This window comes from Vombatus ursinus, unplaced genomic scaffold (assembly GCF_900497805.2).
Source record: "Vombatus ursinus unplaced genomic scaffold, bare-nosed wombat genome assembly UNPS02014781.1, whole genome shotgun sequence".
Classification (NCBI taxonomy): Eukaryota; Metazoa; Chordata; class Mammalia; order Diprotodontia; family Vombatidae; genus Vombatus; species Vombatus ursinus.
Window position 1 is genome coordinate 15,949,742 of NW_020954559.1, and position 12,296 is coordinate 15,962,037.

At 36.8% G+C, this 12,296-nt stretch overlaps 1 protein-coding gene across 1 annotated transcript in view; it reads left to right on the forward strand.

Annotated features, from left to right (window-relative positions):
• Positions 1 to 232: 232 nt before the first annotated feature.
• LOC114046279 (regulator of nonsense transcripts 3A-like) overlaps positions 233 to 12,296 on the forward strand; it is a 20,978-nt gene continuing 8,914 nt past the window's right edge. Inside the window, exons 1-7 of the mRNA XM_027866570.1 lie at positions 233 to 858; positions 3,813 to 3,919; positions 6,122 to 6,228; positions 7,109 to 7,207; positions 7,306 to 7,416; positions 11,726 to 11,781; positions 11,872 to 12,030. Of these exons, the coding sequence (XP_027722371.1) occupies positions 532 to 858; positions 3,813 to 3,919; positions 6,122 to 6,228; positions 7,109 to 7,207; positions 7,306 to 7,416; positions 11,726 to 11,781; positions 11,872 to 12,030 (966 nt within the window). The 5' untranslated portion in view covers positions 233 to 531. The remainder of the gene's footprint in view (positions 859 to 3,812; positions 3,920 to 6,121; positions 6,229 to 7,108; positions 7,208 to 7,305; positions 7,417 to 11,725; positions 11,782 to 11,871; positions 12,031 to 12,296) is intronic.

Here is a 12,296-nt window from a genome sequence, read left to right on the forward strand (position 1 = left end):
AGCCCTGAAAACAGTGGTTTAAATATTTTCTAGGGCGAAGCTGGAGCTCCTAGTACTCGGGTGTGGGAACAGCCTAAGCTCCAAGAAGGTCGCCTGGCTGTCCGCCCACGACTTGGGAGACAGCAATGCAGATAAAGCGGGAACGTGCCTCCCTGGTCCTATGCGCAGGCGCACCATCCCTCCTCCCGGTGCCGGCCCCGCCCTACCCCGCCCCACCCCCTTTAATTTTCTCGAGGGACAGCGGCACTTCCATGGTCTCATGGTCTCCATTCCCTGAAACCTCCTAGCCATCTTTTCTTGTCAAGTCTCTGTCTATCCCCATGCCTCCCCTTTCTGACCTGCTCCTCGTCGCCCGACTGCCCTGACCCATCCTTCCCTTCTTTACTAGGCACAGCTGGATGAAGCACGACTAGCAGGCAGGGCCGGAGGCGGGGGAGGGGTAGCGCGAGAGCGTAGGCGGAGATCTCGCGAGGTTTCCGGACACTCCCCGAACGGGCGGGAGAAAGAGCCTGAGGCAGCGGCGGGTGCGTGATGCGGTCCGAGAAGGAGGCAGCCAGCGGGGCCGGGGGCTCTGGCGTCGGCGGGGCCGGGCGGGGATCGGGCGGCAAGGAGAAGCCGCCATTGCCGCCGCCACCACCGCCTCCACCTCCACCCCTGCCACCGCCACCGGCATCTTCCCGCGGAGGGACAGCGATGGAGATCCAATTCCGCCGCGAGTCGCCTCGGCGCGAAGTGGAGACACCTCCGACCGCCGTCGCGGCCTCGGGCTGCGGGGGAGGCGGAAGCAGCAGCGGAGGCGGCAGTGGCGGAGGAGGCGGCAGCAAGCCTCGGGAGGAGAAGAAAACGGTCCTGAGCAAGGTGGGGGGGGTGCCGAGAGGGGGAGGGGAAGGGAGGGGCGCGCGGCCCGGGGTCGGCGGGGAAGGGTCTCGCGGGGGGAAGGGAGTGCGCGGAGGCGGTGCGAGGGCTCGCGGCCCGGGAGGAAAGGGGAAGGAGGCAGGGAGGGCGGGCGAGCTTTCAGGACCGGGGAGAGCGCCCCGGAGCCCTGGACGCCGGCGGCTGTGGGGGAGGGGCGGGGGGCGCAGCCGGGCAGCCGCAGCCGCAGCGAGAGGAAGCTGAAAGGAAGAGAAGGGTGGCAGTAGGGGGGCGATAGGGGGTGGAGAGGGCGGTCTTTAGAAAGGCCCACAGTTAATGATATCTTTTTGTTCTTTAAACCAGCTGAGAGATCTCATACGAGTAAGAAGAAAATAGCCCCCAGAAAAGGGAGGGACCGAGAAGATGGGAACCCTAGGCATTTAATTCCTTGTCTACTGTTCTGCGTGATTTTTTTTTTTCCTCCCTTAGGGCAAGGTGGAAGTCACTTAATACATTTTTTTTTACTTATAATTTGGCTTTAAAATGAAAATCGAATATTGTTATCCATTGCTGCAGCATTGTAAAAATCTGTGGGTGGTGACCACTTCTTCCCACCCTCATTCAGCAGACAATTTAATTAACTGTGTTAGGGTCTGGGGACACAAAGACAGAAAAGAAAAGATACAGTCGTTGCCCTCTAGGAGGCAGAATTGTTCTATATCCTATGTATCTCAGTTCTAAGCTGACATCATACCTGTAGTAATTACTCCTCCAGTAGAATGTAAGCTCCTTGAAGGCAACTCTTGTTTCTTTTTTGTCTTTGTATCACCAGCATCTAGCATGTAGTTTGCACATAAGAATAGCTCAATAATAAATGTTTCTTGATTGATTGAATAAGAAGCTCCCACTGTTACAAATTTCAGGCTACCAAATGCAGATAATTCCCATCTCCAGTGAAAGGAGCTAAGCTCTGATTGTTAAATTGGATCTTGGAAGGCTGGCGGAGAATTTATACTCTAAAAATAAAAAGTTCTGAAAGAAATTATAATGTAATCTGAATGTTGATAAAGGAAGCAGAGTGGCAAATAACAGCATGAGCTGAGAATATGTTTTAAACTGATATGATGAACATTAGTAAAGCAAACAGACCCACAGTTGTGAAGAAAACTATACTTGAAAAATGGTCAATTCATGCAACTGAAAATTTTTTAAAAATATTAATGATGCTGTGAGAACTGAGGAACATATACCACAGAGAACCAAAATAATTACTTTATATGTAAGAAAATTTACAATGTAGTCTGGCTAGTAAAACAAAAAAAGAAAGCACAGTATTTCAGAGTTTAAAAGGACTTAGATTGGGAAGAATTATAGGGGATGTGGTGATCTAGTCCACCTTATACCAAAATAGGAGTCTCTTCCACAATATCCTGGACAAGTCCTTATCCATTAAGAGCTTGAAGTTCTCTACTACCTCCCAAGGTAGACCATCCTGTTTTTAAATGACTATAATTGTTAAGAAGCATCTTTGAGCCTAAATCTACTTCACTTCAACTTCTATTGCCTCTAGTTCTGCCCTCTGGCCTCAAACAGAACAAATCTAATCCCTCTTCCACAAAACAACTCTTCAAACACTTGAAGACTAAACTATCATATATCTTCTAAGTCATCTGTTCTCCTGGCTAAATGGCTCTGGTTGCTTCCACTGAACCTCCTATTTCATTCTTTCTCTTTCCCTTACCATCTTGATCACTCTCTTATACACACTGCAAATTGTCAGTGTTCTCCTTAAAATACCCCACATTGGACACTGTGTTCTTTCCTTGGTGGTCTGATCTCTTTCCTTCTCTTCATGCAGCCTAGAATCATACTGACTAGTCTATATGTTCATCTTACCCAAAGGTAGCATGTCAAAATGCTTTGCCTAAATCTAGTTATCAACAAATATGCTTTTTACTAGAATGTCTTCTTACTCTAGTCACCTAGCATTTTCACATAATGTAATGCAAATAAAATGCTTTTAGAGTACAGAGAATGACACTTTTGTTCAAATAACAAACATAGAGTATTTTTTGGGGAAAAAACACTTTTCAAAATAATCTCTAATTGATTCAAAGATTAAGGCATTAAAGGACCTTGGACAGGTTACCTAACTCTCTGGGCCAAAGCTCCTTTATCATTAAAATGAGGAGGTTGAACTAGATGACCTCAGAGATTACATATAGTTCTAAATCTATGGTGCTTTGACCCTGTAAAGGTCTTGAGTTGAATGGAATTTTATATATTATAATAATATATGTTATAATATATTAATGTAGATATACATTTTATATATCTTTCCAAACAAATAGAAAACCTAAATGACTAAGGGTACTATTGAGAATTAAGACTTAATACTTTTTGATTCAATGATTTTTGTGGAAATGTTTGTAGTCATATCCAGTCTGTACCTATTAAGCATAAAAAAGATACCTATATCTATAGCAGAGGCAATGCGGAATGGCGGATAGGGTGCTGAGCCTGAAGTCTGAAATCCCACATCTAATACTTAGGAGTTAGGTACCCTGGGCAAGTCATTTAAACTCTAACCTGCTGTGTCATATACTTAGGCACAGATCCTTCGGGTATTTATGCACTCTAATCTGTCATGGGACCTTCTTTAATCTTTTCCGTAATAATGAAAAGGTTATAGGTAGAATTCATTTCTTGAGAAGACATCTGAACCTCACTAAACACAATGAAATGTTTATTGAAGCAACATCAACAAATTTTGGAAACTAAAGGCCTCTCTGCCTTTTATCTCCTAATATAGTCTTCAACCTTTCCTAAAGTTTGTAGCTTTGATTAACTCATAATCTGGACAGGAGCTGAGTTTGAGTACATTTTATACGGGCATTAGAATGTAGTTGGCACTTAAGAAAAGTAGTAAGTTTAATATCTTTTTTCCCTGTATTTTTCAGGTAGTTATTCGTCGACTTCCTCCCAGTCTAACCAAGGAGCAACTAGAGGAACAGTTACATCCACTTCCTGCTCATGATTACTTTGAATTTTGTACAGCTGATCCCAGGTGAGGAGGATCTATTTTTCGACACAAAGAAGCCAAGAAGTATTGTCTAGTGATGAACAGTTACATAGATAATAAGAATTTCTACCCCTTCCTGTAATCCCTTTCATAACTGTTCACAATGTCATATATCACTAGATAGTGATTTGTTTCAGTTGTCCTGGAAGATATGGGAATGAATTCTTCTCCAATGGTTGAACCTCTGGTGACTAAAAACAAAGGTGGAATACTGCTAAAATTACTTTTTTTCCTTTTAGTGTTGTGAGTTCCCTCTAAACCATGACTTAGTAGATATTAAATTTTCTCTGAAGGCAGATTATAGAATATTTATCTCTTAACTTTATTTTGGAACAAAAAGATTAGAATTGTATCCTTGGCCATCTAATTTTTTAACATTTTAGGTGAACTTTTTATTTTATGAACATTTTCATGTGACTGTTCCTCAGAAAGCTTTACAAATTGACATTTTAATTTTTAAATTTAAGAAAGAAACTTTAAAGTAGCAAATCCGTACAGACTTCTTTTCTAGTGACTCTCCAGAAGCAACATGATACACATTGTACGCTGATTCTCGGTTGGAGCCATCGCAGCTGATTAGATGACCTTCACACCATTTTCTACCTTTGTAACAAGAGAAACAGCAGTGGGATTTTGAATCATCTTGAATGGCCAAACCTAAAAAAGCAATCAGTAAATTCCAGTCTATGTAAGAACATAACTGAACTCACAGTTCTCTTCTGACAGAAGCATCAAGGAAAATCTTGAGGGAAGGGTGTGATTATTCTCCTGTGGATCATAAGCAGAGGCCAGGGGTTTACTCTAAATATCCTAGATTCCCTTAGGAATTTGTTTTTTTCATACATTCATTTATCTTAACTCTTTTTGGGTATTTTTGATCTTTACTTTTTCTCAAGTATCAAGTTTTATAAATTGATTGCCCATTGTGTAAAGTAAAGTGGGTTTTCTATTTATCTTACCTTGCTCATATTTTAATATCCTGGATTTTGTTGAACAAATCTGGGTTTGCCATTTGTGAATAGCTGCAATCTTTACAGTCGGAAGATCTCTGATTCCTTAAGCATTTTCTAATGTATCTTCCATATCTTTGTGATCCTCAATCATTTTAGTTGTACACTTTGGATATTTTCTTGTTTTTTTTTTTGTTTTTTTTTTTTTTGAGATATGGCAATGTTTAGAACTGCCCATGTTACTGCAGATGAAAATTTAATATGGAATTAATTTTTAAGTGTAGAATAATATTTTGTTTGTTTCCAACTTACTGTCTACTTTTCTCTCTACCACCTAGCAAAGTGTTTTGCTGTTAGTATTTGTAATAAAGTATTACATTTATGCATTATACATTAATGTCTCCAACCTGATCTGTCTCTCACTAGGAAAATAGGTTCCAAAACAGTCCTTTGACAATATAAGAAATGTCTCACCTGTGGCTTGTGTATTGCCTAAGGATATCACTCCTTTTTTACCTTGAAAGGAGAGGTTATCGTTTGAAGTTTGGCCAAAATATTGACTTGTATAAAGAGGTTCCCCCCCTCCGCCTCTTTAGTGTTCTTACTATTAAAAATATGGACACTAAAGGACTGTGATTTTGTGACTACCCATTTTCCTTTACCTTCTCCTAAATTAACATCAGGATTTCTTAATAATTGGATGGCTGTATTTTGTGACCCAAAATCTAAAATCATGACACATTGAGTCAAATCATGACACAGCTAGAGTCAAAACCAGACTTTTCTTTTATCATGCTGTACCATAAAACATGATAATTCTTGTATTTGGTAGATTGGCACTTATACCAAATTTTAAATTCATAATTAGGTTTACTATTCTTAGTCTTATCAGTGTGAGTAGGGATTTGTTAGATGAAATGAATAAAAATGTTTCTAAGAGTTCATGAGAAAAATAAGAATATTGCTTTTTTTACTTCCTCAATTTGAGGTTGTATGTTAGATTTATATAATTTTGTTAGCATATAATTGTAATGTTTAGTATTTAAGTTATTTTCTAATAATATACAAAAGTTAATCCTTTTTCTTCAGAGAGATCTTTCACATGAAAATTCTATTTATTAGTTTTATTGAAGAGATCTGAATTAGGAAGTGGTCAAGATAATTATTGCCTTGAATCTTTTTCCTTATTTTTTGAATATTATACTCTAATTCATTTTATTATTATCTCTTCTTTCAGTCTTTATCCTCATCTTTACTCAAGAGCATATATTAATTTTCGAAATCCTGATGACATCCTTCTTTTTAGAGACCGTTTTGATGGCTATGTCTTCATTGATAGTAAAGGTCAGATCACTGACATTTTTTGATTTATTACAAACTTTGAGCTTATAAATGTTTTGCTGAAATAATTTTGATTTATAAATATTTAATATGGGTAATTCTAACATCTTAGAAGAGAGCTATTTTTAAAGAATACTACTATAAAAGGTTTTGTGTAATTACTAATTTAATTCCATCCAGAATGTTGGACAGTAATTTAGATAAATTAATGTCCTTGTGATTATGTGACAATAGAACCATGCCATCAAGTTTTTATAGCGTGGTAGTACCTGGCATTTATTTATTTATCTGGCACTTTTATCTGGCATTATTCAAGAATGTGGCATTTCTCATAAGTGAGTTTTCCAGATAATTGAAATGTAATTCCTTTAACATTAAAAAACACAAATTATAAACATTTTTTATATAAATCTTAAAATGTATTACATATTTTCCTTCTTTTGTAAGCAGAATAGACTGGAAATAATTTAATTTTTTGTATGTGATTAAGGGTTATCATGACAGCCTGCTCTGCTGTAGTATAGTGAGAACCCTTGGGGCAGTTGAAGCATATAGAGCTGTTTGACCCTATATAAAAAATAATACCAGCATGTTATACTTAGTGAATTCTTGGGTCTGCTTTTTATAGATTTTCTGTCTCTTTGCTTGCTCTCAGGCCATTTCATGTGTATTCATGTGTCCCAGTTTTCCCTAAAGTGATGTATGAGTAGCCCAGAAACCATTTTAAGGAGTAATAATAATTTGTCATTGCCATACAATTTTCCCTTTTTTCTTAATTCCTATCCTTCAAGTAGGTGGTTAATTTTCCTCACAAATAAAATTCCGTGTTTTTAAAAAGACATGTGATATAATGTAAAGAATATTGTGGCATTTGCTCCCTAAGGTCTGGAATATCCTGCTGTAGTAGAATTTGCTCCATTCCAAAAGATTTCCAAAAAGAAATTAAAGAAAAAAGATGCCAAAGCGGGGAGCATTGAAGAAGGTAATCTGTTTTAAAGAATACTCAAATAAAAATAGACTCAGTTTATCTGCTAGCATCTTCCAAATTTCTGAGAAATAATTTTTCATTCTTATTTACAGATCCCGAATATAGGAAGTTTCTCGAAACCTATTGTGTTGAGGAGGAGAAAATAAGTGCCAATCCTGAAACTCTTTTGGGAGAGATTGAGGCAAAGACACGGGAACTCATTGGTCTGTTTTGCGTGCTTTTTTTCCTTCCCCTTCTCCCTTTTATACAGATTTTTAGGTGCATATTCAGTTTTCTTTTTTATGGAGAAATAAAAATATACTGTTCAATTAGAAGCAATTAAGCATACTCCCTCTGACTGTGAAAGGCTGTCAGCTTAAAAAATCTTACAGTGTGGAAAATACAGGAATTTTCAGCTAACTGACAAATGGTAGAAAAAGTCATGAATAGTTCCAAATGAACATTTGTTTAGGCCTTTTGAACTTCCTATTCCTGGGTAGTTTTTTTTTTCATGCAAGGAAAGAAATATAATGTTTATGATGTATAAATCAGTGCTCTTTGAAAAGAGAATAATCACAGTAGCCTCTCACTGAAACAAGAAGTTTTTAACTCACCGTTGTTATTTTGCATTCTTTCAAAAGAGATGCATTGGTCAAACCTAGTAAACTAACAATTCTGATTTGACAATATGCTTTTGCCTTTCCTGTGGAAAACTGACAGTGTTGGGGAATATATAACTCTTAGTAGCATCCTCTTTTAGAAAATAAGTACAAGCTGTAAAGATCAAGTTATTTATCCTTTATTAGAAAGTTGGTGGGGGGAAGTTTACTTGAAATAAGGATTCTTAACCTTTTTTTGAGCCTCGGACTCCTTTGGCAGTCTAGTGAAACCTGTGAATCTTTTCTCAGAATATTTTTGAAATAGTTGAAGGAAATGCTAAATTTCAATAAGAGGTTAATGGAAATAAAGATGTAATTGTTTTCCTATCCAGGTTCACATAACTTCTGAAATCTTTCCAAAGACCCAATGGGAGATCCCTGGACCCCAGGTTAAAAACCCCTGACTTAGAGTCATGTGCGCTTCAAATCCAGGAACAATATGCTTGCAATTAATTTTCAGACTTGCCATTTAAGCATGCATATATAGTTCTCTTGTTTCTAAAGATCTTCAAGTAACAATTTAATTGGTTACTATTTCTTATTAATGTTGTATGTTAATAGCTTTAAACCTAACACTAATGATATTTGTCTCTTTTCCATTAAAACAAGGGTGACTAAGAAATAGCATTTGGATCTTCCTCTTGGTACTGGAAATGAATTTAGTTTCAGTGTACTCTTACATTATTCTTTATTGTTCCATACAAGCCTCTTTCAGTTTAATTAATAAAAGTTTTTCTTGATCTGCTTGCCACATACTCAGCATTATGTTGATCCAATATGAACTTGCTACCAGTCCATCCCAGGGTGAAGAATAATTAAATAAATGGCAAACAGAAGGGCCCAGCAAAAAGTAGAACCTCAGAAGAAAAGTTTCTTATCCCATATAGTAAAACTGAGTGATTGGTTGAGATTCAGAGGTCCTTATGTGATTGGCACTATGCTTGTTATGAGGATCAAATGAGTTAATATATGCAAAGTAATTTGTAAATCTTGTTAAGTGCTGTGTAAATGCTGGTGGTGGTGGTGGTTATTACTATTGACGATGATCATGAAATTGAAACAAAATATCTTTAGAACCTAATGATAATTTGTTTAAAAGTTTTCTGTTTGGAAAAACGGGGGGAAAATGTAAATGTTTAGCATCGTTTAATTTATGGAGAAGTGACCAAAAGACTTTGGCATCATCTAAGAAACATAAGAAATCTTACATTTAAAATTCATATTTTTTCTATTTCAGTAATTTTTCTGTATGACGGGTAAAATTATCCCCAATCTTGAAATTTGAAAGTAAAGAAAGTCCTAAATATAAATTCTTATCTTCCATTCATTTGAGAATTACTCCCTTTTGCCTCTCTGTGGTCTTTTGTTCTGTTTTGACCTTTTTCAGGAACTCGGCAGAATTGGCTTAAGGAATTGGGAAATATTAGGAAATCTAGATATCAGTTAATTATGATACTAATTAACTTTGTCACTGTTAATGAAAATATTTGGATAATCTCCCATGTTAGAATAAAGTATCAAGAGAAGTGAACAGAGAGGGGATTATTTGAGTTAATTCTGAAAATAGAATATTTTAGGCTTCTTTGATGAAGATGCAATTGAAATAGAACTATCTATCTTTAAATGTAAGTAAGAAGATTAGCCCAAATAATAAATTTGGAGGCTTTGAAATATATAGTAACTTGAGTCACTATCATGTATAGTACCCTTTTAATTGGCTTGTCTGCCCTTCTGTATGTTTGAAAAATTCTAAAAGGAAAGGAAACAAAAGTTATTTGTAAAGACCTTTTACTTTTCATTTCTTCCTGCCTGTTCTTAAAATACTGCTTTAAGTGGGGTGGGTCAGGTAAAAGATCATAAACTTTAATTCTTGCTTCTTTTTCTACTCCAGTGCTAACTTTTCCTTTTAAATCCATTATCTATACCCAGGTGCACACTCAGAAATCCATTGACTTTAATGATAGTATATCCCTAATGGAATTGGACTATTCTCCCTTTCTGTTAATCTTTTTTCTACATATTTAAAATGGGATTTAATCTTATTACAGATTGTTCCTTTTTCTTAAGGAATTTTTATGACCAAGTGTGGAAAATGAGTATTAAATGATAATGTCACTATAATCATATCATGTAGCAATTAAGTGTCCATCTCCTTCCCTTGGGCAACAAATATCATAATCTCACAACATTTATGTGTGCACTGTAATAGAAAAAAAAAAGATTGATGGGCTACATATTGAGAATTGGCACATAAGTCACAAAACAAAGCCATATGGGTTGAAAGTCTTGGTCATTTTAGCCTCATAAACCAAATCCTGAAAAGACGTTGCTCAGTCTTGTGTCTCCCAACAGGCCCTGTCACTTCTTTCTAAATAAGGTCCATTCAGCTAGTTGTGTACTGACTAACTGGCATGCTTGGGTGACCTTAGTCAACCTAATGCATACCTCAGCCTACAGCCCAAAACAGTGGGGTTCTTTCATGGGTTTGTGGACCTCTGTAGCCCATTATGTCATGCATGAAATTTCAGGGAGCACCAATACCCCAGTTAAGATTTCATTTAATATGCACATAATAAAAGAGTACCACTTTTCTAATAATGATTCTCCTGCTTAACTAGGTGATATAGTGCATAGAGTTGCTGAATTTGGGGTCAGGAAGACTTTAGTTTGAATCCTGTCTCAGACACTTAATAACTTTGTGACCTTGAGCAAGTCACTTAACTTCTCTTTGCCTCAATTTCCTCATCTGTAAAATGGCTCTAATAACAGCATCTACCTCACAGGATTGTTGTTGCAATTCTTAAAGTGCTCTATAAATTCTGGCTTTTATTCCCCAAAAGGCCGAGGGGAGAATAACTAGGAGATTTATATGCCAGAGTTGCTTTGGTTGGCTCATTTTGACCTGGATCAATTTGGATCCTAGGAATACCTGGGAATTGCCTAAGTTAGATTGCTTCAGAGATATTTTTCCAATTGGAGATCCCTGAGGCTACCCAGACCTGCTATAGAATGGATCTAAACAATCTTCCATATCTTTTCACATGTCAAGAATTTGATTCTGCAGAACAAGAATGAGTCATCTACTCTGACTTGAAACAAATGTCTGTGGTCCTACTCTGCTATGGATTTGTATTCCCCGACCTTCACCTAAACCAAATCAAACTCTACCTCTAGGGTGAGGGCTTGACATGTTTCCTGGGACATTCATTCCATAATGTTTGGTACTTTGTGAGACACTACTGTTACTTGCAGTCATTAAAAATATTCTTCAAGGTTGGAAGAAATATTCCAAGGTGTGTATTTTTTTATGTGGTTTTAAAAAGTCTGAGGCTGATTTATTAGAACATACAATGCAAGGAATTAAAAGGATATATATATATATATATATATATATATATATACACACACACACATATATGTAATAGATGTGGAATTATTCATGCTGTTTGGAGAGCAGAAAAGGAAGATCCCGGGGGGGAAAATAATACGTATAAAGAACAAATAAATATATTATTGCCTAATTGTGTCCTTAAAAAGAATATTATTAATAAGCACCAATGTCCAAGTTGGACACACAGGTGATGCATGTGTAGAACGATTGAGAAGTCAATTGCATTTTACTTTATTTTACTGGTATGTTAAAACACTAATAGACTATCTCTGCTATCTCTATAATTATCACTGATAATTACCATAATTGCTTGACCTAGTAGTGAATGCTAACCAACATTCAGAATATGTTCACTCTTGAGATAAAATGAATAGCACTGTTTAATGCTTATTTCATTTAAATATTAAAGCAAATGCAAGTTTTTTTCTAAAAGACTACTTCTTTTAGGAGTTACATACTACATCACAATTTTTTGTGTTTTAGCTAGAAGAACAACACCTCTTTTGGAATATATTAAAAATAGAAAATTAGAAAAGCAGGTAGGTTTTGCTTTTATCTGATGAGCAACCTTTCTGTTTCTGCTTACTTTTATTTGTACCATTTATATAAACAATTTTCCACGTCTTCAGAGAATTCGAGAAGAAAAAAGGGAAGAACGAAGGAGGAGGGAATTAGAAAAGAAACGCTTGAGAGAAGAAGAGAAAAGAAAACGCAGAGAAGAGGAAAGACGTAAGAGAAAAGAAGCTGAAAAGCAAAAGAAAATTGCTGAGAAAGAGATAAGAATCAAGGTAATTTGGGCGGAGATCTTTTAAAGTTATTTCAAAAAATAATATATTGTCTAGTGCCTTGTAGTTTTCAAGGTGTTTCTGTATGAACACTACTGATCCATAGTCATTAAGATATTGCTTCAAATAACTTTTGTCAGTAGTTAATGGGTTAGTACCTTGCTCCCCTTGTGACCATTGGCATACATTTAAAAATAACTAGGATTAGGGATGCTGTTGGGGGTGTGTGTGTGTGTGTGTGTGTGTGTGTGTGTGTGTGTGTGTGTGTG